This window comes from Arvicanthis niloticus, chromosome 5 (assembly GCF_011762505.2).
Source record: "Arvicanthis niloticus isolate mArvNil1 chromosome 5, mArvNil1.pat.X, whole genome shotgun sequence".
Taxonomy (NCBI): domain Eukaryota; kingdom Metazoa; phylum Chordata; class Mammalia; order Rodentia; family Muridae; genus Arvicanthis; species Arvicanthis niloticus.
In genome coordinates this window covers 43,794,499-43,821,409 of record NC_047662.1, presented here as the reverse complement: position 1 = coordinate 43,821,409, position 26,911 = coordinate 43,794,499, and the positions used below count along the sequence as shown (strand labels likewise).

At 46.3% G+C, this 26,911-nt stretch overlaps 1 protein-coding gene across 1 annotated transcript; it reads right to left on the bottom strand.

Annotated features, from left to right (window-relative positions):
* Positions 1 to 802: 802 nt before the first annotated feature.
* On the bottom strand, positions 803 to 26,911 carry Cimap2 (ciliary microtubule associated protein 2). Its single transcript, XM_034503651.2, has 10 exons — positions 26,752 to 26,911; positions 25,575 to 25,662; positions 25,037 to 25,201; positions 24,732 to 24,854; positions 23,012 to 23,149; positions 22,751 to 22,894; positions 21,347 to 21,508; positions 20,221 to 20,346; positions 17,158 to 17,291; positions 803 to 1,572 (listed from the first exon to the last, which is right to left on the bottom strand). Exons 1-10 carry the CDS (start codon positions 26,844 to 26,846, stop codon positions 1,500 to 1,502), a joined length of 1,248 nt encoding a protein of 415 aa, XP_034359542.1. The 5' UTR covers positions 26,847 to 26,911; the 3' UTR covers positions 803 to 1,499.

Here is a 26,911-nt window from a genome sequence, read left to right as displayed (position 1 = left end):
GTATCGAGTCACATACAGCAGAAAACAAAAGTCGATTAAAAAAAAAAAAAAGTCAGTTCTGTGGAGCACTGAGAGGCTGAGAATTTTTATATACCAGTTTCCACTCAGGAGGGCAGCTCCTACAGGGTGTGGTGCCATCCCTGGGACTTCTGTCCTCCATGGGCACATAAAGCCTACTGTGGCAGTCAGACAATCCTATCCCACCAGAGGTAAAAATTCTACAGCACATGTGACCTTCAATACACACAAGCTCACCGGTTATCTCCGGGGCAAAGTATTTAAATGAACCTCACAGGTTTCTCGCCTACAAACGCAGGGATTCCAAATCTGTCCACCTTTTCTATGGTGACGGTGATTGTCAGTAATATAACAGTTGACAAAAATTTTTTTAATGTGCTTATTCTATAAGGTAAACAGACTTTTTAAAGTTTTATTGTAGTCATTTTTTTAACTTTTAAAAAATATTGGTTTTATCTTATATGAACCCCCAGGGTTCACATAAAATCTAAATGATTTGATATGTGGCTCTAACCCCAAGAGGCTAGCTATTATAACCCTTAGCTATTTCAGATGGTATTTTAGATTTCCTGTTTTCGATGGTGTGTTCCTAGCCTATACAAAGCTCGTTGGATAGACTGATCTTATTTCCTGATACTTTGCTAAGTTGACTGCTGGGCCAGTTTGAAGCGTCTGTGGGTCAGTTTTTACATAGAGGGTTTTGTTATCTATTTTGTTATTCATTTCTTCCACAACCATGACTTGGACCCAAGTGAAGAAGCAACTGGTAAAACCCACTCTAAAAACGTGTCTGAAATTGCTTTATTACATAAGTTCTGTGGCTGAGTCTGTCGGATCTCCGCAACCTCTTCTCTGGGGACAGCTGGCTCCCCCCACAACACTCAACTGTCATCAATGCAAACAGTTAGGGGAACATCACAGGATGTTGTCACTCACCCCCCACGGACCCACCTCTGGCTACACTGGGGAGCCTACAATGCTAAAGTGGGGTGCAGATGCTGTTTCAATGGCTGGACACTGGGAGTCAGCAGTCTCCTCCCAACAGGAGGTTCTGTTGAGCTTCCAAAGCATCTAGTGTGGAGATGGGGTTTTCCTACCAGACTGCTACATAACAGATGCTCCTCTCCCCACCTCATTCTGGGACAACAATGAGTTAGGTACCCACGCTCTGGCTTTACAGTGCAAGGGGTTACAGGGAGTCGCCCACGGTCCTCTCTTCCATCCACCTGCTCTCTGGCTCCCAAATTCACATCACCAGCTGACTGGAATGCTTAGGACAATGGATCTCTTATAACAAAAGATACCTGGCCCCCCTGCTGTGACTTTTGACCACAGGGCTACAGCAAAGATGACCCTCCCACCTTCTCCCCTCTCCCAGGCATTCTCCAAGACCCCTGCTTCCTTTCCCACCCACTCATCCCAAGATTTCTCTTCCGGCCTTGGGCTCTCTGGTTGCATCAGGCTGTTCTTCCCGAGTGGCTTTAAGGAGTAGGATCAGAATTGTAGTCCACAGTTGGAGAGCACTTGCCCTTCGTAAAGGGTGTAATCCGTTCCCTGTAAAGCAAGAGAAAGAAAAATATGGGCACAATCTCTTGCAAGAAAGTGAGTTCCCCATCCATGACTTCCAGACTTTTTACAACAAAAGGTCCTTTCTAGGGGAGAGTTCTCTATTTTATACCCACTTTATCATAGCCAGAATGTCTTATAAGAGGTCTGAGAGAAAACCACAAGAAGGCTAGCTGGATTACCCAGAATAGGTGAGGTCCAGCTTCAGCAAGAGACCCTGCCTCAATAAATAAAGCAGAAAGTGATCCCTCAGGGGCAGAATGCTTGTCTAGGATATAGAAGACACGGGTTCTATCCCCAATACCACCAACAAACAAAGTATGGAAACAAACCCAGGATGTGGATCAAATAAAGCCTCACACGTCACCAGTGCAAATACAAACAGTTCAGCATCACCGAATACTCTGAGTGTTTCTTAGACCATTGTATGTGCAAATGACTTAAATATCCTGTTCTGGGATAGTTACCAGAAAGAAATGGGAACCTGGCTATCTGAAGAGCTTTACACAGCTCTTTACAGCAGCTGAGATTTGAACAAAGGCAGCCCACGCACTCTCTGATACATTTTGGCATCAAAGGAACAAGCTACCCCTGAAAACATGGGCAGCTTCAAGAACACTGGGAAAGATGTGTCTGTGCATGGTTGATTCCGTTTGGGAATGGCGGACCTGTTTGTCACCAACATGAGCACAGTACATTGACGAAGGTGGCATGAAGAAACTTTCTTGCTTGTAGTTTCATGACTGCGTGCATCTGTCAAACTCAGAAACTGGGAGCTGGGGAGATGGCTCAGTTAGCAAAGTGTCTGCTATGCATACATGATGACTTGGGTTTGCTCTCCAGTGCCCACATGAGAAGGTAGGCATGTAGCATGTGCTGGAATCCCAGCACTGGGGAGGTGGAGATGAGCAGATCTCTGGTGCTTGCTGGTCAGTCAGCCTAGCCTAGTGGGTGAGCTCCAGACCAATGACAGATCCCACCGTCCAAATAAGGTAGACAGTATTCCTGAGAAGTGACACCTCAGCTTGTCCTCTAGCTTCTACATGCATCAATACATTTACATGTTTAGGGTCCAGAGGATGGCTTAGTGGTTGAAAGCCCACAGCGCCTGAAGAGGACATCAGTTCAGTTTCTAGCACCCACAACCAAGCAGCTCACAAATACCTTTAACTCCAGCTCCAAGGATCAAACGCCCTCTTCTGGCCTCTGTGGGCACTGCACTCACACACAACGCTCAGCTATGCCTATATATACATAATTCAGGCCTGAGAAAGAATGACTTTTATGTAGGTAGATTATACTACTCTAAATCTTACTCTTAAGGCTGGATGTGGTGACACAGATCTTTATTCCTAGCATTCAGAAAGCAGAGGCAGGTGGATCTCTATGAGTTACAGGCCAGCCTGCTCTACATAGTGAGTTTCAGGTTAGTCAAGGCTACCTTATAAAACCTTGCCTCTCTAATAATAATAATAATAATAATAATAATAATAATAATAATAATGAGAAGAAGAAGAAGAAGAAGAAGAAGAAGAAGAAGAAGAAGAAGAAGAAGAAGAAGAAGAAGAAGAAGAAGAAGAGAATTAAAATAGCTGACTTTTATGAAAACTTAGGCTTCGGAGAAGGAGAAGAAGAAGAAGAAGAAGAAGAAGAAGAAGAAGAAGAAGAAGAAGAAGAAGAAGAAGAAGAAGAAGAAGAAGAAGAAGAAGAAGAAGAAGATGATGTAAATTAAAAATAGAAATAAATAAAGCTGACTTTTATGAAAACCTATGGCTTCTAAGGAGAAGGAGAAGGAGAAGGAGAAGGAGAAGGAGAAGGAGAAGAAGAAGAAGAAGAAGAAGAAGAAGAAGAAGAAGAAGAAGAAGAAGAAGAAGAAGAAGAAGAAGAAGAAGAAGAAGAAGATGATGATGTAAATTAAAAATAGAAATAAATAAAGCTGACTTTTATGAAAACCTATGGCTTCTAACAGAACCAAGTCCAAGAGCTCAGCTTGATGTCCAAGGCCTTTAGTGACTGGCTGAACCACCCCTGCCCTGTTTGTGCTGACACGCCCTCTACATATCATTCCCAGTGATTATCTCCAAGTTCATATTAGGCTGCAGGCCAGGGAGGGGCTTCCTAGAGTCCATCTTTCTGACCCGTCCAACACCCCAATCTTTCAGCAAACCGTATATACAAAAGTCCAGGAAGTGCAGGAAATTGAGTAGAGAGGGTGGGGGTGGGAAGTGGGGTGGAAGTGGGTGGGGTGACAACAAGAAGATGCTAGGTCCTTTCTCAACCTTCCTGAGTCCAAAGAACTGTCCATCCTGGTTTCTCTTTCAGGAACTCTAGGGAAAGATGGAGGGATAGATTCTGTCCAGAGAGAGAGAGGTTCTAAGTGCTGCCTGCCTCCTTCAGATCTCATGCTTTCTTGCAATTGTGGGGAGTAGGGTATATCCCCCAAAAGCTAGAGGCTCTGATCTGCTGTTTTCTTGCTACACTGTCCCAGGAGCCAGGCTAGTGCCTGCACAGAGTGGGTGCTCAGTGAAGTTTTGAGGAAGGCAGGCATCAACACTGCATGCTAACAGTGACTTTGGGAATTCATGCTCTCTTAAAACTTCAGTCTACTGTCTACTGAGAAACACTGAACTTAATGCCTAGTTATCTTGCAGAGAATGTACTGTGGTGGTTAATTTATCAACTTGGCATGCTTTAGAATCAGGTGGGAAGTGCACTTCTGGGCATGCCTGAGAGGGTATCCCCAGAAGTGTTTTAACCCATCTTCTGACCCATTCTGGATGTGGGCAGTAGCAACTCATTCTCTGGGGTGCAGGACTGAACACAACAGGGAAAGCAAACTGAGCTCTAGTGTCTTAGGAATTTATTGCTGTGAGGAGACACCATGACCCAGGCAAATCTTACAAAGCACAGCATCTCACTGGGACTGGCTTACAGTTTCAGAGGTTCAGTCTGGTATCATCATGGTGGGATCCATGGCAGTGTGCAGGCAGACGTGGTGCTGAAGGAGTCAAGAGCTCTAGGCTTGATCCATAGGCAGCAGAGACTGGACTTCACACTGAGCAGAGTTTGAGCATAGAAGGCCTTAATGCCCACCCCCACAGTGACACACTTCCTTCAACAAGGACACACCCACTCCAACAACACCACACCTCCTAATAGTGCCACTCCCTATGGCCAAGCATTTGAACACATGAGTCTATGGAGTCCTATTCAAACCATTATAACTAGCTTTCTTCTCTCTCTGCTTCCTGAGTGGGGACACAGTGTGACCAGGGGCTTCACACTCCTGCTGCCACGGAAGAGCTGGTTCCACTGCCATTGATGGTTCATGCCCACCAACTCAGAGCCACAATAAACCCTTTCTCCTCAAGTTAGTTTGGTCAAGAATTTTCTTACAGCAAGGAGAAATGTAACCATATAAAAACATAAATTTTAAGACTCTGTGTATACTGTAAACATACTTCAGGAATATAAGAATTTACTATTACTTTGAGCACTGAACATTTATGGTCCCAATGTGAGGTTTTTAAATAAAGAATGCATTTTTAACTGAAATGCTGAAAGGACAGTGTATGGGGCAGTATTCTGGCAGAAGTGTATTAATGCCTGCCATTTCCTTTGAGATTTATCAAAAATAAAAGATGATTAAGAGGAACAGAAGAGAAGGCTCAGAGGTTAAAAATGTATACGGTTCTTGCAGAGGACTTGAGTTTAGCCCCCAGCACCCACATCCACTGACTAACAACCACTTGTTAACTGCAGCTCCAGGAGATCTGCCGCCCTCTTCTGGTCTCTCTGGGCACTGCCCCCATGTGTACATACCCACATACAAATATACAAACATACATAATTTAAATCTTTTATAAAGTTGTCTAATAGAGTGGAAGATAGAAGATATAATTAAGCATTAAGACATTAGCAATGTGATAATTATGTATAATAATAATTTTGTATATAAAAGAGAGTACAGATACATGAATGTCATGTTGTAGGTCAAAGGGCAACTTTCTGAAGTTGGTTGTCTAATTCCCCCATGTGAACTCTAGGGATTGAACTCAGATCATCAGGATAGGCAACAAGTGCTTTTATACCATGAGCCATCTGGCTAGGCCATAGGAACAAAGTCTAAATGAATCATGGGTGTGGAGTTGTGTGTCACCTTTTCTACATGTTCAGTTTTTCTCATAATAAAACATCATGGGAAAAATTAAAATAAAAAGTGTAAATTTCTGCCAAGTAGACCCAGAAGCTTCTCAAGTGTTCCTTTCATGGTGTTACTTGGTTGCTGGCCCATTTCATTAATGAATATGTAGGTGCATCATTTGACAAGTGTTTGTGAGCTCCAGTATCAGCAAGACATTGGAGCAGGAGAACAGAGACGCTCTGTCTAGCTTCATTGTGGCCATGTGAGGAAGCCACGGTACCATGGGGAAGCATGTGCCACCCTGCAGTGTGCAAGAGGCTGAGAATAAAGAGACACTGTGTGGAAAAGCAGGGAAGCTTTTGTATTTCAGCAGAGCAGTGACTGATGATGACATATAAGAGTTTCCCAGGTAAACACTAGAACAACCATGTACAGTCAGAGTCCCTAGGACAAGGCCAGTAAGAGAGCTGCCAGGCTGGCACTGGTCCACAGGGCCAGAGAGTGGGCCAGCTAGAGTTTCTGCTTTATTTTTGTCTTTGAGTCAGTGTCTCACTTTGCAGCCTTGGAGGGCCTAGAGCTTGGTAGGTAGACCTGGTTGGTCTCAAATTTAGAGATACACCTTCCCACCATCACACCCAAACAGAATTTTAAAAATTCCAGTTAGGGCTGGGTGTGACAACACATGCCTTTAATCCCAGCACCCGAGGTAAAGGTGGGTATCTCTGTGAGTTTGAGGTTAGCCCTGGTCTACATAGTTTCAAGCCAGTTAATGCTAAATAGAAAGATTCTGTCTTGAAAACAGAAATGTTGCAGAGTATCCACCAGACAAGGCTACTCAGTCATGGGTTCAAGCCAAGCCATTGACTACACTGGGTGTTCAGTATCCAAGTGCAGTCTTGTACTTTTAAGCATAAAACCCACATGCTGTACTGACATACCTCAGTTAGCAAGGACAGTTATCCAGAAGTGGAACTACAGAAACCAGAAAGCAGAATAAGTACATTTGGGGGCTTTCCCAGACTATGGACTTTGATAGCGTAGGTCTTTATTCTCAGTTTGCAGGTGGTACTGCCTACATGCTGGATTCCAAGGCCTGTATGGTATTTCCATCATGGGGTCAGTTATACTAAGGTCTGGGGATATAACAAAATAAAATGTCCTAGTCAAAAGATTCAGAAAGGTAGCCAGATGGAGGTCTGCTATCTAATGAACAACATACAGCACCTACTGTATACACAGTAAAATAGAAAGAGGGCTTTCCTATACAGGACTCACATCAGAGGTTGCCTGCTTGGACGCCCGAGACCCAGTGGTTCCAGCCCAAGAAAAAGCAGGAGAGATTTGGAACTGAGACTGAGAAAAAGTCAGTGGACTGACATACTCCAGGAGGTTCTACATCTCTGATATACGCTCCCCTTCACCTGGATTAGAGACAGGTGCCTTTCCCAGACAGCATGCTGGGAAAGGGCGTGTCTCACCACCCATGGCCCCATTCTGTCTTGGCCCAGGAGGTGAAATGATGCACAAGGTCAGAGTCAGAGCCACATATCCTGTTCCCTGCATTCTCTGCCCTCCTGTGAGACGTGGCAAATCCCTTCAAATGCCTCTTCAGTCAGTGCTTACTCATATTCGAAGATGGGAAAATGGCAGACCAACCACTTCTACAGCGCCCTTGCTATTTGTGGCTTTACAGATTCCACAGCCACAAGCCCAGGGGACCACAGCCACCACCCTGGAAAATGGCAGATGTCAGCATAAAAGGGTAGGAAGGATCCAGTGAGAATCCCTCCCCCCTCCAGTCTCTAGTCATGCTGACCACATACCCTGTCGTGTTCTGTACGTTCTATATGAGGTTTGTTAATCTTATGAAATTCCACGACGCTTCAGGTAGGATCCATCAAACCAAAGGTCAATATGAACTGTTATGTCTAAAACATCTTGAGTCAGAGCTGACCACCGGGCATCACTTCCTGTATCTGTGTATGAGCTCATTGTGGTCATTGTGGTTTTCTCCTTTATAAGCCTGTCCTAAGTACAGACTGGTACCACAATTAGGTTCTCAATTCCTTTTTGTAGTCTCGTTGATCAGTATTAGGTTGTGTGTTCAATAAACTACTTTTGCTTGAATTTAACTATTTTTGATGAAATCAGTGTCCATATGGTTTCTGTGGTGAATCCTAAATCTCAACGTGTGTGTGTGTGTGTGTGTGTGTGTGTGTGTGTGTGTGTGTATGGCTGGAACTGCCTGCTGAAGCCAGGTAAGTGTGTCAGATCCCTAGAGCTGGGGCTACAGAAGACTGAGCCCCTCTGTATGGGAGCTGGGGCTACAGAAGGCTGAGCCCCTCTGTATGGGAGCTGGGGCTACAGAAGACTGAGCCCCTCTGTATGGGTGCTGGGAACTGAACCTCAGTCCCCTGCAAGAGCAGCAAAACTACTAAGTCATCTCTTCAACCCGCTTTTTTTAAAAAAAAGAATTTATTTTGTTTTTAAATTAAGTATAAATGTGTGTTTGCATGGAGAATGTACATGTCAGTGTCCAGAAGAGGGCGTCAGATCCCCAGAGCGCGAGTCACAGGTAGTTGTAAGCCACCTGACACCTGGGTGCTGGGACCCAGACTTGGATCCACTGTAGTGGCACCTGCTCTGAGCCGCAGAGCCAGCCCTCAGCCCTCCAGCTGCTCACTGAAAGCTATGGGTCTCCTGAGCTGGGAGCCTTGCTGCCTCTCAGTCTGTAACCTACAGTGGTCTTCACTGTAATTCTTTTCTAAAGAGTGTAACATTTCAAACTCAGTTACTCTCAGACTTAAGAGCTTAAGGGGTATTTGCTTGCTTACTTGTTTGTTTGTTTGTTTTTAAATAGGGTCTAACTGTGTAGCCCATGGCTGACCTGAAACTTGCTATGTAATCCAGGCTGGCCTGAAATTTACAGAGATCTACCTGGCTCTTATAGGATTAGAGACATGTGTCACCACACCCAGCCAGAAGAGGCCTTTCTTAAGAGCAGAAGCCAAGGGGTGGGAGAGGGTAGGGAAGGCCAACAGGATGAGAATTACCAGGTATGTGTGAGCTCCCACACCTAAGACCATTGTTTGTGCACTAACTGAAAACTTAATTTAAAAAAAAAAAAAAAAAAAAAAAAGTGTGGTACTGCCCGGCTAGCTCAGTCGGTAGAGCATGAGACTCTTTAAAAAAAAGTGTGCTTTCTAATTTCCAGGTTCCTGGTTTGGAGAATCATTCTTTTGATGTTAACTTCTTGCTTTATTATATTATGTTTAGAAAAATGGACATAAATTTTTCTATAATGACATTTTAGCTTAGACACTTCTATTGAGTTTCTTAGACAATTAGTTTTTATAAATGTCTCTTTTTAAAAAAAAAAGTATTTATTTATTTTACATATATGAGTACACTGTAGCTGGCCTCAGACACACCAGAAGAGAGTATTAGATCCCATTATAGATGGTTATAAGCCAACATGTGGTTGCTGAGAATTGAACTCAGAACCTCTGGAAGAGCAGTCAGTGCTCTTAACTGATGAGCCATCTCTTCAGCTCCCCTTATAAATGTTTCTTCAGTGTCTGAAATGGTGGAGTAAACTTTATCTATCTGAAGCCTCCAAATAATTACTACACACCCTCATCTGACATATTTTTAGACAGATCTACTGAGAATTCCAGTTATGTGGGATTTTTGTCACTTATTTGAGTATGGGAGAGAGCATGGTTATTGTGATTTCTTCATGGATTTTGTTTGTCAGGATTAAATGTTCATCGTATAGTGGAGTATGGTGGAACATTCAAGTAATCTCAGCCTGTGGGAGCTTAGAGCAGGACTGGGAGTTCTAGGCCACCCTGGGCTACATAGGCCACCCTGGACTACACAGGCTACATAGCAAGAACTTGTCAAACAAAACAAAAATATCAACCTTTGTTCTGTTTAATACTTTGTCTTCACTTCCTCTTTGCTTGATGTTGTGATAAACTTCTTTTGCACCTTGTCTTTGTATTGTTTCACATGTTGATTTCAGTACCAGCGGAGAGCTGAATAGTGTCTGGACTTTGGTATTGTTATTTTTGTAAAGCAACAGCAGTCTCAGTGTTTTGTAAAATTAACAGTACCAAAGTCCGGGACATTACTCAGCTCTCTGCATGTACAGAAGCCAACATTTGAATAATACAAAGACAAGCTTTACACAGCACATAAGAAGATTATCCCAGCAGCTTGATATTTGGATTATTAGTTTGTCTTTTATTGTTGGTTACTTTGAGTTTGGTAAATTGTTAGCCAGAAATATTTTTATGTCCCTCCCACTCTTGAGTTCTTTGCTCTACTTCACTCTTTTTTTGACTAGAGCAGATCCCTGGCAATGTTTTCAGAAGGGATATGTTGGTACATTCATGTGGCTCTCATTTGTCTTGTGTGAAAACAAATGATATTTTGACTTCAAAAAGATTTACAATCCAATTCTTTTTCTTGAGAATTGTATAAATCATGTATTCTACCATGCTTTTATTCGATTAAGATTAGCTGTCTTTAGCCAGTGAGATGGTTCAGAGGATAAAGACACTGTTAAGCCCAAGGATCTGAATTCCATCCTGGGACCCATGTGGTCTAAAGAGACCCAACTGCTGTTAATTGTAACTAACTACTGACTGTTGTTCTTGACAATATATGTGCCATGGCACACGTACACATGGATGTCTATGCATGCATGCATGCACACACACACATTAATTAATTAAAAATTTAAAGGAAGAAAAAGTTAAAAGGGCAACAATAAAGGTAAATGCAGAAGAATATACATGGTCTTTTGCCAGACAGTGGTTGCACACACCTTTAAGCCAAGCACTCAGGAGGCAGGGGTAGGTAGATCTCTGGGAGTTTGAGGCCAGTCTGGTCTAGAGAATGAGTTTCAGGACAGCCAAGGCTACACGGAGAAACTTTGTCTCGAAAAACAAAAAACAAAACAAACAAATAAACAAATAAAAACCTGTCTGTTTAGATATATACTAGGGAGATTTTTATTTTACCTTTGAAACTCAGAAATTGCACTATACTTCACATGAACTGACTAGGTATGTGTGGTGATTTGAAAGAGAATGCCCCTCCCCTATAGGCTCACATATTTGAATATTTGGTCCTAAGTTGGTGGAACTATTTGGGAAGGATTAAGAGGTGTGGCCTAGCTGGAGGAGGCGTGTCTCTTGGCCCTGGCTTTTAACTTCCTCAGTTAGCTCTCTGCCTCATGCTTCTCATGCTTGTGGATAAGATGTGAGCTCTCAACTCCTGCTCCAGAGCCTTGCCTACCTACCTGCTGCCATGTTCCCCATCATACAGGTCATGGGCTTTAACCCCTAGAACTGTGAGCCCCCAAACTAGATTCTTTCTTTTATAAGTTGCCCTGGTCCTGGTGCTTTGTCATGGCAGTAGAAAAGTAACTTAAGACAATGTATTAGCCTCGTGCTTTCCTGTAAATGCACTGAAATAAAAGTAAAGAAATAAGAGTCTTAAAGCTAATGCTGGCCAGAGCTGGTTTGCTTTTTCTTGTACATTGGCCTTAGTCTATCTCTAGAGCTTCCCTTCCAGCGTGTGGCTGACCTGCAGGCCAGCTAAACTGAAACTGCGTGGCATTTTCTCCCCCACTGAAGTGCCTACCTGTGAGTCTATAATAAACATCTCTCTAAAAATAAAACAAAACTCTTAGAGCATAGGCTCACGAAAACAAATGGAAGAATCCATGTGCGAAAAAGCCCTTTGTGAGTGGAAACAAGGGTGGGAGATGGGCAACATAGCAGATCCAAGAGTCTACACCCCAAGATGGTAGAGGGTAAAGTTAAGGAATCTCCTATTGGAAAAGACTAAAGAGCTGGCGGCATCAGGCGCCACTAAAAATGGGATTGAAGTTGAAAATGCCAACAGGAACATAGATAGAAAGCCTGAACAGTGTCATTCCCTCCCCACTCCCAGCAGCTGGAGAGGTGCCTTGGAGCGTGCTTGTGCATATATGTTTATATAGTTACTTGTCTCAGTGCTGTAAGAAAGTTCCTGGCAACAGCAACAGGAGGAAGGAAGGATTTATGGTGAGCCAAAGTCTGTGAGCATAGTCCATCCCGGAGAGAAGTGGTAGTAAGAACAACTCTTCCGTGACAGCAGGAGTGTGAGGCACCTGGTCACAGTGAGTCCCCACTCGGGACACAGAGAGATAAGTGATGGGGCTCAGCTTGCTGAAGATTGGAGATTTATTCTTGGAAACCGGGGTTCTCTGCTCACAGTCACACCAGCTGACTACTCTACCTAGATATCTATTCACTCATTTATCCATTCATCCATTCATTCAGTGACAAAGTCTTGAAGTACAGTTGGGTTGTAATTAGCTCATTATGTAGCCCAAGATGACCTGAAACTGGTGGTTTTCCTGCCCCAGGCTTTTCACTGTTGGGATTATGGGCATGCAGAACCATGCACAGTCTGTGGACACCATATTGGTTTTGTTGTTCTTTAAAAATGTTTTTATTTTATGTGTATGAGAGTTTTGCCTACATGTGTGTGTACTGTGTGCATGCCTGGTGCCCACGAAGTCCAGAAGAAAGTGTTGGATCCCATGGGTATGGGAACCAAAACGAGGTTCTCTGTAAGAGCAGCAAGTGCTCCAAAGGGCTAAGCCCAGTGAGCACCATGGTGTAAAATTTGAATTAAATAGAAATGGAATCATTGACAATTATTCTTTCCCTTCTCCTACATGGAAGAGCTTGGACAGCCAGGCTTAGATGCTCAAAAAAAGCTTTGTTGGGCCCAGGCCAAGGGCAAAGGGCAACAGTGGCACCAGAAGATGCCCCAACAAGAACACTAATACTTGCTCCTCTAGGGCACCGTTAACTATTAGAAAGTACAGAGGGACTTCCTGAGGGGTCAAGGTAGGGTTAATCAGACACTGTGGGAAATCACCAACAGAGAACAGAGACCAACAAACAGAGAACAAAAGAGATTGGGCAAAAAGAGAGACTCTATCAAACAAATGCATCTTCACACTTGTCCAGGATGAGAAAGCACTATTTCCATGACATAAGAACATGCTGCCTGCTAACAGAAACATCCAGAAAGCAAAATCATGGAGGTTAGTGTAGGAAGGCAAGAATGACATTTACAGTGTGTAAGGGACTGGTTCCACCCACCCGGAAGCAGAAGAAGCCAGGACAGAAGCCAGCTGCACAACCACGTGATGGAAATGCTCACCCCTCCTGGCCTCCCTCCTGCTGGGGTGCAGCCCTCCTGTCCCAGGAGCCCAGGCGGAGCCAGGGGTTTCCTAAACAACACATAGGCTCCCCAGGGAGAAACTTCTCAAAGGATATGACACCCACAAGGACCCTTTAAGTCCATTCACAAGCACTAATTGAACTTCACATCATGTCCCTGTAGGGTATAAATTATTCTCCTTTTACAGACTGGAAAACTAAGGATTGGAAGAAAAGCCAAAGAGTCCTGGTTAGAGATGGCTCTGAATAAAAGGACTCTTAAAAACCGGGCAGTGGTGGCACACGCCTTTAATCCCAGCACTTGGGAGGCAGAGGCAGGTGGATTTCTGAGTTCGAGGCCAGCCTGGTCTACAGAGTGAGTTCCAGGACAGACAGAGAAACCCTGTCTCAAAAAACCAAACCAAAACAACAACAACAAAGGACTCTTAAGCTGTGCTCTATCTATCTCAAGAAACCTTGTCCTGTTGTATTTATATGGCTTTGTGGTTTTTTGTTTGTTTGGTTGGTTTGGTTTGGGCTATAAAAATAATTTATATTCTAGCACTTGGAAGACAGATACAGAAGGACCAGGTAGGTGTTCAAAATCACCCTCAGCTGCATACAGAGGTTTTTGTTGTTGTTGTTTTTCAAGACAGGGTTTCTCTGTCTAGCCCTGGCTGTCCTGGAACTCTGTAGACCAGGCTGGCCTCCAACTCAGAAATCTGCTTGCCTCTGCCTCCCAAGTGCTGGAATTAAAGGCGTGCACCACCACTGCCCGGCTACATACAGAGTTTGAGACTAACTCAGCTTTGTGAAACCTTATCTCAAAACAACAACAAAATCAAGTTTAAAAAAAAAAAAGCACACACAAAAAAGTTCTGATAAAAATCAAACAATTCAAAAACAAACTAAGTATGTAGTGAAAGAATGCAACGCCTTTCTCCCTGGACATAACTATAGTCAGAAGCTTAACACTAACCTGTGAGATGGCTCTGCAGGAAAAGGTACTTGCTGCATACAAATGTGCACTCATACCCACATCCACACACACACACACACACACACACACACACACACACACACACACACACACCCCTTTGAGCATCTAGGCATGACTCTTCCTAAGCTCCTAAATCTTCCCAAGGGCCTGACATGGGAGAATAGCCGATGACCTAGAAGAGGAAGGACTGGCTTCCAGTCCTTGCTCTGCTGCTCACCAGCTGTGTGATTTCGGACAACATATCTCCTTGCTTCCCACTCTGGTCTTGGTTCAATACGTGTAAAATAAGGATGAGTGCCTTGGCCAGAAAAGGGAAGAGTGCTTTTATACACTAAACGTGTGAGTGTACCTTAATGACAGGTGAAGGATGGAGAGACGGCTTAGCTGGTAAGAACACTTGCTGCTCTTACAGAGAACCTAGGCTCAGTTCCTAGCATCCACATGGTAGCTCACAACAACCTCAACTCTAGTTCCAAGCAATCCGATGCCCTCTTCTGACTTCTGCAGGCCTGAGGCATACACTCGGAACACATATATATATTCTTACACATAAAATAATGCTTTTATTTTAAAAATTAGCTGGGCAGTGGTGGCACATGACTTTCATCCCAGCACTCAGGAGGTGGAGGCAGATGGAGATCAGAGTTCGAGGCCAGCCTGCACTACAATCAAGTTCTAGGGCATCTAGAGCTACAAGGAGAAACCCTGGCTTGAAAAACCAAATACATAATAAATAAAAGGGAAAAGTACAGGTGATATGTACGCTTATCTCTGCTCCCACCTGAGATCCACCAGAAGATGAATAAAGAAGTCCTTAAAGGATAGGCAAACAAGAGAGAGAGAGGAGGGGGGGTCAACGTTCTGAGAAAACGGACAGTGGAGGGAGGGTCAGCATAGCTGTGAAGGCAAAAAGAGAAATCTGAGCCAGGAGGGAATCCAGCCTCTGCCACAGACCCTAGGGAGACCCAGGAACCACAGGCACCAGGATCTCAGGCAGCAAGACCAAGACCAACACTGAAAATGGAGATGGAAATCTGTGCCAGATCCATCCCCACTGGCTCCTCACCTCCTCTCTGAACTGAAGACAGTAGCATAGTTTGTGGAAAGGTTTCAGGCAGGGGCTGAGCCAGGGAGTCAAGGCAGACAGACATCAGAGGACCAGAGAGTAGGACACAGACTGGGGGTGGGGGTGGGGGAAACCCTAGTCTCCACCCCAGAGCTCAGCACCTGCTCTGCACAGACCACACCCAGAACGTGCTCAGGAAGCATGGCAGGTGAAGGGTGGATCCAGTCAGCCCCTCCCCCATCAGACTCCCAGAGCACCTGTATTGTTTTTGTCTTGAATGTAAGTGAATATGGGAAGAAAAAGAAGAGCTAAGAAGAGCTGGAGACAGCACACGTAGGACAAAATGTAATCCAGATCCTTAGTGAACAACACAGAATTGGCCCTATGGAAGAAAAAAAGGAGCAATCAATAACACAGAAGGGCTGTCAGAGATTAAAATTATGGTAGAATTGGGGCTAGAATTGGTGCTAGAAAGCCAGAACAAGGAGATTTTACCAGAAAGAACAGAAAAGACAGACATTAGAAAAAGAAAAGAAGAAACTAGGGTCTGGGGAGATGGCTCAGTGTGTGCTGTACTTCTATACAAGTGTAAGGACAGGAGTTCGGATCCTCAGAATTCAAGCCAGGAAGTCCTGGCAGAAATGGGAGGCGGAAGGCAGAGTCCTTGTACTAACCTGGCTAGCTAGAGTAGCTGCTCAGAGAGCTCTGGGTTCCAGTAGGAACCCAGTAGGACAAAGGATCACACTGATGTCAACTTCAGTCCAGACTCACATCTGCAAATGTATGTACACTTGCATAGATACATGTACCATACACATTCTCACATGCACACACACACACACACACACACTACACACATACACAGGTGTGAATGTCAAAACAACAACAACAAACCCCCCAACAAACTAGAATGCCAAACAAGGACATCTGACATATGTCTAAAGGAAAGAAGAAAGGGGTGGGAGGAATTACCACAAACAAAAACCCAAAATCAAACTTCCCCAGAGGAGAAGGACCAGAGCTTCCAGATGACAGAAGCACTCCAAGTGCCTGGCACAATAGACTATGGTATGGCCATCACCATGAAGATCCCGGATACCAGGGACAAAGGTCTGGGAAACTTCCAATAAGAAATATGCAGGTCACATGCACAAGCCAGAGTGGCATCAGGCTTTAGCACCAAGCGTGGAGTTGGGATGTGTGGAGCAAAGCCCTTCCAAATCTTCAAGGAAAATGGATCCTAATTTGGTTATTTCCAACCAGATTGTACCAACTGAGAAGGCAGGGGAAGGAAAGGCATTTTCCTATGTGCAATCTATTTAAATTCTTACTTCCCATGCTCTGTCTCAAGAACTCCCAAATGAAGGATTAAGGAAGAAGAGGCTACATGACTATTTTTATATAAATAAAACCATCTTTAAATTACATAAAAAAAAAAAAAAAAAAAACTAGAGTTGGCTCAGCAACTGAAGGGCTTGCTTGCCAGGACAGCATGAGACTCAGAGTTTGGATCCCCACAATCCCATATAAACATTGGGTGGGCGTGGCAGCCCACCTCTAATTCTCATCTAGGGAAATAGGGACCCGGGATCCCCCAGAGCAAGGTCACCAGCAAGAATATCCATATCAGTGAACTCTGGATTTGACTGAGAGACCCTCCCTCAGTGAATAAGGTGGAAGAATGCTCTTGAATGAGCTGGATCTGTGACCTCTTCATGGCTTGTGGCGGGGCTTTCATGCTTTGGCTTCACAGTGTCCTGAAATGACTTTTACCAACCCTTGAACAACACCAAAAAAACCTGAGGTCCTGTGAGATCCTAGAGCTGAACGGTGCTGGATTGGACGAATAGCCTTTGCCGTAGCCTCCTTACCTTTAGACTGATCACCCCGTTTTCCATCTCCTCAGCCATCCACTCACTAACAGCTGACATCTGACAGACAGGAAGCTCAAGGGAAAGCAGCATGGCCCTCTTCACACAGCCAGTAAGGGGCTGATCCAAGACCTAAACTGAGGATCTCCAGGGTCTCTGTGGAGTGACTAACATGGGAACCAAGCAAGCCTCTCCTCCAGGCCGCCAAAGAGCCATCCTACCTCCCCTCATCCCCCTCTGAGAGCTCCAGCCATACTCACTGCATGAGTTTGTCTCGGGTTAGGTCCTGCAGGTAGCGCTTGGGTTCGCTCATGTACAGAGAGCGGTATCGCTGCCTTCGGTCTATGGTCTCCATGAGGGTGGTGTTGAGATATCGGCCAACACCAACGGGGTTCTGTGGCAGGGAGAAGAAAGACATCAGGGTGGTTAGTGAACATGGTGTGAAGACTTTTCCTCAGGCTTTCTGTCCCTCTTTGGGGGCCCTGACACCCCCCCCCCAGCTGTTAGGAATCAAATTGTGTCACCTGCTCCACCCAAAAAAACGTTCTGAAGTGTTAACACAGTGCTTCCCACTGTGCCCTTACTGGAGAACTATGATGGATACAATGGGGTGAGATGAGGTCATGCTAGAGCAGGTGAAACCCCGGACTAATACAACTGGTGTGCCTTGCAAGAAAGGGCGCTCAGTGGGGGAGATGGTCATACGCGGAGGTAGCCATTAGAGTGGTACAGTCATAAGCTGGCAAAGCCAAGGATCTCTGGCCACCACCAAAAGCTGTAAAGAGGCAAGGAAGGATTCTCTACCATCAGTTTCATAGGGAGTGTGGACTCCAGTCTTCTGGCATCCAGAGCTATAAGAGTCATCTCTATCCATTTAGCCACCTGGTTTGTGGTCCTTTGTAGGACGCCCTGGCCCCCCCTACCCATGTGTCTGCCACAGGAGAGGCTCAAGGACAAGACATAGCTCTTCAAGATAACAAAGTAAAGTCACGACAGAGCACAGGCAAGGAGCTCATAAGATCAGAGTCTGGCTTATTATCCAGTAGGCGTGTTCAGGGGGTCTCCCTGCCCTGCCTCAGGAACCAGCCCTACCATAGCCCTTCCCTTTTGCATGACTAAATTTGAGAGCTAGTTTTTTTTATTGGATATTTTATTTACATTTTAGATGTTATCCCCTTACTCCATTCCCCCACCCAACCCAGGAACCCCCTATCCCACCCCCTCTCCTCCTGCTTCTATGAAGTGCCCCTACCCACCCACCCACTCCCACCTCCCCACCCTCGAATTCCCCCACACTGGGGTATACAGCCTTCATGGGACTAAGGACTTCCTCTCCCCCCCCCCCTACTTATACAGCTGGAGACATGGGTCCCTCCCTTTGTGCTCCCAGGCTGGTGGTTTAGACCCTGGGAGCTCTGGTTGGTTGGTATTGTTGGAGAGCTAGTTTTAATTGTCAACTTGACAAAGCCTAGAATCATCTAGAAAAAGAGTCTCAACAAGAGATTTTCTGGATCAAGTTGGCCTCTGGGCATGCCCATGGTGGGGTGGTCTTAATTTTTTTTTTTATTAATTGATGTGGGACAATCCAATCTGCCAGTACCATTCTGGGTTTGAGTCCTGGATTGCATAAGAGTAGAGAGAACAAGCTGTCCATGCGTGCAATGGACTAGCTTTTTTAAACTTCTGCCATCTTGGCTTCCTTGAGATGGTGGACTGCAATCTGGAATCATGAGCTAAAATAAACTTTTTCCTCCAAGTTACTTTGTGTCAGGACTTTTTTATCCCAGTGACAGAAATGAACCCCAGGCACTGGCCCTGTGACAGTAGGATGATCATCTGGCATTTTACTTGAGATGTCTGAGAGCTCACATGTTGGGGTGCAGGCTGAGGCAGGGAGCAGGGTAATGCAAAGGCAGGTAAGTTACAAGCAAAGTGTGTCTTGGAGAGACTATTATGGACATGAAGTGTTTAGTTTAAAGATAGTTTGGATATGAAAAGTCTCGGGCCCCAGCTGGTTGTTCAGTTTAGCTGTGGATTGAAACCTCTGAGAACCAGAATCAAAATAAATTGCTCCTCCTCTCAGTTGACTTTTGTCAAGGATTTTTTTTTCCACAATGGCAAAAAAAAAAAAAAACAACAACAAAAAAAAAACAAAACAAACAAGCCTGGGTGATCATCAAAGACCAGGAAAAACAAAATAAAAAAAAAAAAACCAAAAAACCAAAAAACCAGCAAGCCCAAACTTTCCCTGGACTGGACTGTTGGAGGCAAAAAGCACCTGTGGCCATAGGGGAGAGGGAGTTGGGAGCGGGTAGAGGAGGTGTAAGCTGATTGTGTGATTTGTGGAGTTGTTCGCTTGTTTGTGTGTGGTTATAATGTTGAGGCGGGTGTTCATAAATGCTGGGACTCGCCTGTTTCGATAGAACATTACCAAGGACATCATCACACACCTGGGGGTGATAAAAAAAGAGCTGAGGTGGGAAAAGGACAGAAGACTTGTTCATTTAAGCAGAAGAAAATGGGCTAACATCTCTGCCCTTGAAACTCCAAGACTGAGAGAAGGGAGAAGCGTTTCCCAGGGAAGATAAGAAGATGACAGAGCTGTGAGTGGGGCCTCTTAGCTCCTTGAGTCTCAAAATGTCGTCTCTGTGATAATCAGTTTCAATTGTCAATAGTCTAGAACCACACAAGAGGAGAACCTCAAGGAAGAACTGTCTAAATTGGGTCAGCATGTAGGCGTGTCTGTGGGGTATATTTTTTGTTTACATTAATTGAGGTGGGCAGGCTCACCCATGTAGGTGTCACTTTGCCATGTTTGGGTCGTGAACTGTGTAAGGATAGAGAGGAAGGGGCTGGACACAAGGAAGCACATATGAGCTAGTTAGTTCACTCCTCTCTGCTCTTGACTGTGGCCTTCGGGGTCCTGCCTTGACTTCCCTGCAACGATGGACTGTCACCTGGAATTATAAGCCAAAAAGCCCTTCCCCAAGGCAGACTGAATCAGAAGACCTGGTGTGGAGTCCATTGACCTAGCTAGCCTTTAAGAGCCCCCCCCCCCCATGTCTGCTGAAGTTGGAGACCCTAGAAAACAGGAGCCTAGGAAAATGAGTGGGTGAAAGAGAAAGAGAGAGAGAAAGAAAGAGAGAGAAGGAGGGAGGGAGGGAGGGAGAGAGAGAGAGAGAGAGAGAGAGAGAGAGAGAGAGAGAGAGGAGAGAGACCCAAGGAGCATCTGCATCAGGGCCACAAAGGGTCGAGGCTGTCTGTAGAGGCAGGAGAAAGTCCCCTGCCTAACCACCATGCTTCTCCAACCCAGACCCACTCACCCAGGTTCCCAAAATCATCTGGTAGGCCTTTAGGCCGGACCGCTTGGAGGCCAGGAGGAATGGTGGCCGGTTGACATGTTTCTGTTCCGTCTCATGAGGAAGCCAAGAACCAGGGCCAGCTATATCCTGGGAATAGAGAGGGAAGACTGAGGAAACCCTAGCAACCTCAGCCCAGACTGAACAACTAAAGACCAATGCAGCTGACCTCCCCTGTCCAGCACTACTGCACCTTTTGTCAAAGGATGAGGGAAGAGAAGTGCCCCCAAGGTCTACATGTCCCGTACCACCCACTATACGTACCCCCAACCAGACGCCTCTTTACAGGTTCCCAGGGGCTCTCGAGATGAGCAGATTAGCCTGGGACTAAGGCATACTGGCCCTGAAGCCAGAGAGCTGAGTCCTATATAGAGTCTCCTGGCTCCTACTGGGGGACCTAGTGAACCCTTTTTAATCTGTGTGGCCCAGTTTCCCTTTAAATACAACCCTTCCAAGCTCTCTTTGGAGAGGGATGACAGGCGGTCAGACCCTTTGCCTCCCCTGCCTCATTTCTTCCTATGACCTTTGAGGCAGGCCCTGCAGGGGTGGGGGCAGGGGTGGTGGTGACAAAAGCCAAGGGACACTCAAAGAACTGGTCACTGTCCCCCAGAGAGGACTGCCCTGAGGAAGGCAGAGCCTGGCCCCTCCCTGGGTAGATCAGGTAGACAAGCTTGAGGATAAACCCTATCACACTCCCTCCTGCCCAGCCTTCTTGGCCCATTATCCAGATCTGTTAGGCCAGAGGAGGGAGGGCAGGGAGGAAAGCCTCACTGGCTAGGATTTCCCGGTGGCCTGACTCAGCTATGGGTTCTACAAGAATTATCCTGATCGTGGCTGCAAGTGCTGGCTACAGTAACAGGCCAGGTGTGTGAAGTGAGTCAGCTCAGAAAGTGACTAACCAGTACAAGGTCAGACTGGCCACCAACTGGTCCCTAAGACACAGCTCCCCCCCAACACACACACACACACACACACACACACACACACACACACACACACACACGACCATTGCACCCCACCACCTTCAACCTCCCTAGCCTACTGGAAAGCTGCCTTCCAGGAGAGAAAACAAACTATGGAGTACACTGACCATATTTTTGGGGCACTGACTAAGGGTTGTCCAGAAAATTCTCTCTGTGGGGTGTTTCGGATCCCGGGGATATTTCGAGAAAACCCCTTGTTTCTTCTTGTGTTGTGAGTTCAGTTCGTCCAAAAAGCTCTTGTAGTTCGTCAATTCCTTGGGCTTCTTTTTCTGAGGAATGGGAAGAGAGTCAGAAATGCTGTGCCAGGAGGATCGCAGGCTCACTATCCCTCACAGAAAACCAAGTGGTACGGATGGGACACCTTGACTAACTTGAGGCACTGCTCTGACATGGGACTTTGACAGTGGGGGAGGGGCAGGTAAAGAACCCTAAACACCTGAGTGTTAGCCCTGGGCTTCGACTGGTGGAAGGAGAGCACTGACTCCTGCAAGCTGTCCTCTGTCCTCCACAAACACACCCAAATAAGAAAACGAATGTACATTCTAAAAGTTTTATAGTGGGGAGAGTCCGTGTGTGGTATCGGATGCAGAGACTCATATTTTTCTCTCAACTGTTCTGTGAACCTAAAATCGCTCTAAAAAATAAAATCTGTAACAAAAAAGTTCAAGCAAAGAGGTTCAATCCTGGTTGTAGTACCAACACGGGGGGGGGGGGAAGCGGCCTGCTGTGCTAGGCAGTGTCTTAGTGGCAGGTAGAAGACCCTAGGATCAGTCATGTCACAGGACGTAGGACAGTGACTACCAAGTAGCTCCCACCACAACGGTCTCCTACTAAAACTGCAGTTTTTATTCTACCGATGGCACTTTTCGTTCCCCAAGACTGGGAATTCCACACCGTCTATTTCCTGGCACCTAGACTGTGAACTGGAGTAATCCTGCTCACACAGTGACTCCATGTTAGGGACAAGACAAACAAGACTGGGCACATACTTGGCCCCCACAGCCATAGGCACAAAGAGACCAAAGCAGAGAAAGCCACAAGATCCTGTAGGGGATTTTGATGGAGATTGGAAAGAAGTCTGGCAAGCTAAATTTCTAGCCCAGTCTCCTCTCCCATCTTCCAGTTTAGGGCTCCACTGCCCAGGACATGGCCGTTAACTCAGCTGAGTCCATGAAGCCTGGAAAATGTTTACAGCCAGATACTGCACCTGTGTCCTTGGGGTCCCCGCAGGCCTGGCAGTGAGTGCATGCCGGGCCACCTGTATATCAGTGCAGTTCATGTTATTGCTGAGAGAACTAGCCACAGGATCAGATGTCCAAATTGTGGCTCTGACCCATCACCATCTGTGTGGCCGACCTCAGGTTCCTCGCCTAACACAGGGAGCCAATCCCACCCTGACAAGGGCACAGAGTAGAGCCCCTCTCCAGCAGCATTTGCCACACACATTCCTGTGAGTTCAGTGATTAGCCTGCCAGGGGTTAGACCTCATAGACACCAACCCAGGCACGTACCTGCACAGAGTAATGTCCGTAGGGCACAGGATTGCTCCGTTCAGCAGAGAAAATGTCATAAGGACCACGAGTACCCGTGGATTTTTTCACAAAGGTCTCAATATCGCTTTTGATGGTGTAGGTCCCAGGTCCCAGGCCACTGCCCTAGAGACAGAAGCGGTGAGGGTGCCTGAAGGGGAGTGGCCAAGGTGGGGCTTCAGCCTCCCTACCCCTGAGGTCACCCTGTAGGACGAGACAAGATGAGGCTGGGGGAGGAGGTACCTGATGAGACAAGGGCGGTGGCTTGTTGGACACTCTACACATAAGGCCATCAGAATGTGAGCGGTTCCAGGACTTCTCCTCCAGCTGTGTGTATGGATTCCCCTTTATCCCATAATTTCCAGGGCCCGGATAATAGTTCTGCAGGGCAGGAGACAGAAACACAAAGACTGTCAGTCCTGGTCTTTGTGCTGGTTCATCTAACTAAGGAAGAGATGTCTGGAGTTTCAGATCTGGAGAAGGGAAGCAAGGTTTCTGGATTGAGCACGTGTTATGTGTTATCCACCCCACTACACAGCATCACCCATAAGCCTCCTCCACTGCTCACTCCTTCAACTCCAAGTCCAGCTACAATTCTGACTCAGCACCTCTGACTCAGCACTTCTGACTCAGCACCTTGTATTCAGCCTGGTCCCTCTGATCATGCTTGCTTACAATGCTTTCTTCCATCCCTCAGAATGCTTTTCCAACCCTATGGTTTGTCAGTCTTACCAGCCCCACTAAGATTCCCGGACATCATCTCTCGTGAGACCCACCATTCTCCCTGGCTGTTCTGCAGCCTCTGTAGACTACGCTGCCCTTTACAGCTACAACTGACCAACTTCCTCACTATGCTGTGAACAGGCTTGGAAGAATGAGCACCGGAATCCTAGGTTGGAACCCTGACTCGGCTACTTCCTCGCTAGGCAAACTCAGGACTCTGAACTTCATGGTCCATGGGACTAACACAGAGATGGGAATACTTTCCTTCAAGAAATAGTGATAGAGTTGAATGTCTGCAAAACCCTCTGCCCAGGGCCCAGCACATAATAGGTCCCATCACACAAATCGGGGTTAGTTGACAGGAAGTCTTGAGGTCAAAAGAACTGTGGCTAGGAGCCTGAACACAAAATTGGTCTTTGAAGTACAGTGGGCAGTGCTAACCTGTGGTGCAGGGAGGTGGGGGGTGTCTTGGTGAGACTTGGCTGGATTTTTGAGGCTGATATGCCCCTTTTAGCCACATGGGGGCACTGCTATCCCATAGGTGACACAATCCACCTCCTCTTGGGGGGGGGGGCGGCCTGCAACCAGACCCTTGGGGGAGCCAGACCTGGCAGAGGGGGTGGGGCCAGTGTTAGGAAAATCAGCCGCTCCCCCTCCCCTCCAAAGAATGAGACTGGATCTTGCTTCTTTCCATGTCTCATGATCCAGTGCATGGATCAGGTAACATGAGTCCCCTGCAGATTTTGTTCCAGTGAGGCCTTCCCAGAATGCTCTCTGTAAATCACTCCTCCAGCACTCTCCTTCCCTGTGCCATTTCCCCTCAAAATTACAGAAAGAAGAATATGTATTTCCTTCTTCATGCTGTGGTGTGTGTCACTAAGATGTCTGCTCTTATGTTTGTCACTGCCAGACACCCCGCTCTCCCAACGCCTAGTTCAGTACACAGCTTTCTGATGCTTCTTAATCATTATCTCCTGGTTGGCCAGCTAAATGAATATGTTGTCTGTTGGGTTTCTAAGATACTCTAGGTTTCTTCTGAGACATAGAGATGAACCACACACATCCCTTCTCAGTCGCTAGGCTCAAGGCTGAGACACAAGAGATCAGAAGAGTCAACAAGAAAGCCGGGAAGGCCTGGCCTAGGGAGAAGACAGGCTCAGAGAAGGTTGCTTCTCAAACTATCTAAGAGGCAACAGCCTTCCCACAAACGATGGAGGGTGGAAGAGACAAGATCACATACCCCAATGAGACCTCGGAAGCGTGTCTCCCCAGAGCTAAGCAGCCCCCGTTTGCTCTGCGGTTTCTTCTGCAACTCAGTTAAGAAGTCTTTGATGTTGTAGGAGCCAGGCCCCCGCTTGTACGCCTGTCCCAAAAGAAAAGAACACAGGATGAAAAAGGAACCTGAGAAGGTCCAGCCAGGAAGGAGCCCAAAGGGTAATGGTGTTCTCCAAGAGGAAGCTGTGTCCACCAAGACTCTGGAGGAACAGCCATGAGCACAGAAAGTCTCACTCCTGGAGGTAAGGAAGGGTATGCCCTGAAGTTCACCTGCTGTTCTCTTTCCTTCTTGATGGCTTGGTACTGGAAGTGAGGTAGCTGGGTCAGCCGAGTGGCTTCTTGGGCCCGGGCCCATCCTGAGCCCAATTTCTGTTCCAGAAACTTCTTGCTGAAGCAGGTATCCTTGGAGTTATAGGTCCCAGGTCCTATGTGGGACTAAGTTAGAGCAGACTCTGAGCTGAGTCAGTCATAACCACCTACCCTGCCCCTCTGCATGTGCAAGTCACCCCTGGCCTAGGAATGGAACTGGACAGTCCCCTAGCCTGATACCCAGGGGCTCAGCACTCAAGATGGAGTCCTGATCACCTCTGTAACTGGCCTTGTTCCACTTTGGAGAAATACAGAATAGAGGCAGGCCGATACATGAGCTGTGGAAGAGGAAGCCTGCTGCCCTTAATCTTCTAGGTTTTTAGCATAGTCCTGAGTTTATCAAACATATCTGAAGCCAAGTGTGAGCCAAGCCTGGGTTGGAGCATGTGCAGGTGTATTGGGGGAGGGACACAGACCACGTGAGAGGAAGCAGGCTCACCAGTTCTACGGAATGATGCCTGGAGTATGGGACCTCTGTGAAGGTGCTGAATTTCTTCTGGTTGGGATAGACAGCCGAGACATCAAACCTAAGAGAGGTATTAGTGAGGGCCCAACTGGTCCTGACTGGGGCAGCCCTGGTGGACAGGCAGTTGGTTTCCCAGGACAGATGACGTTGGAGCTGACCCATGAAAGTCTGCTTCATCATTTCGAGAGTTCCTGAGAGGCTCTGCCACCACACCCTATACTCTGCTTCTCCTCACAGCTTGTTTTCTTCAAAGTTCTTTCCATTATCCTTCCCACCTCTAAGTGGATAGGCAGATGTTATGCTACACGGTGGATACTTCATATCATCTTCCACATACATTTAATTATATATAGGATATATATAATTATATCCAGACCACCTCATGACCTCAGATCCTAGAACCATGTGTGACACATAGTAGGACATTTATATGCAACTGTATTACATAATAGAACATAAAAAGAAATATGACAGTTGGGCATAATGGTGCGCACCTTTAATCCCAGCACTTGGAAGGTAGAATCAGGTGGGTCTCTATGACTTTGAAGTCAGCCTAGTCTACATAGTGAGTTCCAAGACAGCCAGGGTTATGTAGAGAGACTGTCTCAAAAAAAAGAAAGAAAGAAAAAGAAAGAAAGAAAGAAAGAAAGAAAGAGAAATTTTTTAAGAGAGAAAAAAGAAAGGAAAAAAGAAATAAGACATCCAGGGCTGCAAACATACTCAAAACTTTTTACCTAAATTTCATGGGATGGACAGGCCATGTGGCCTCTATGAATACTTTACATTGGATGGTTTGGGAATAGTTTGCAAGAACTCATTACAGAAATGGAACAGAAAACAAAGACTTTAGAGGCTTTAATCCCAGCAACAGTAGGCAGATCTCTGTGAGTTCCAAGTCAGCCAGGGCTACATAGGAAGAGGGAAGAAGGAAGAGGAAAAGGAAGAGGAGAAGAAAAAGAAGAGGAGAAAAGAGGAAGAGGAAAGGAAGGAGGAAGTGAGTGGTGGGGGAGGGGTGAGCCAGCCCTCTTCCCTTCCTCCCCCGGCTCCAGCCCTCTGGGTTAGCCTTCATTCCGGAGGCAGAGGCGCTGGTGGGGCCCACAGGAACTCCCTTGGATCCTGGGTGACAGGCCAGGAAGCAGTTGGGCCCCACCTGTGGCTCTGCACCCCAAAGGGCGCCCCTTTGAACCACTTGGGGATGGTGGACATGATGTTGCGCCGGGGGGCGCCGTGGGTGCGAGGTCTCATTGAGCCTAGTCTCCAGCTTGCCCCAGCCCCCGCACAGCACCCCCTTGACACGGCGCGCGCGCTGC

What these genes read in the sequence shown, in the direction of transcription:
- Cimap2 (XM_034503651.2), bottom strand. Translation starts at nt 26,846, where the DNA reads ATGAGACCTCGCACCCACGGCGCCCCCCGGCGCAACATCATGTCCACC. An exon ending in AGAAGGAAAGAGAACAGCAG is followed by an intron (nt 24,855 to 25,036) that starts GTGAACTTCAGG and finishes CTTTTGGGACAG; the next exon opens with GCGTACAAGCGGGGGCCTGG. An exon ending in GTCAGTGCCCCAAAAATATG is followed by an intron (nt 20,347 to 21,346) that starts GTCAGTGTACTC and finishes CTCTATTCCCAG; the next exon opens with GATATAGCTGGCCCTGGTTC.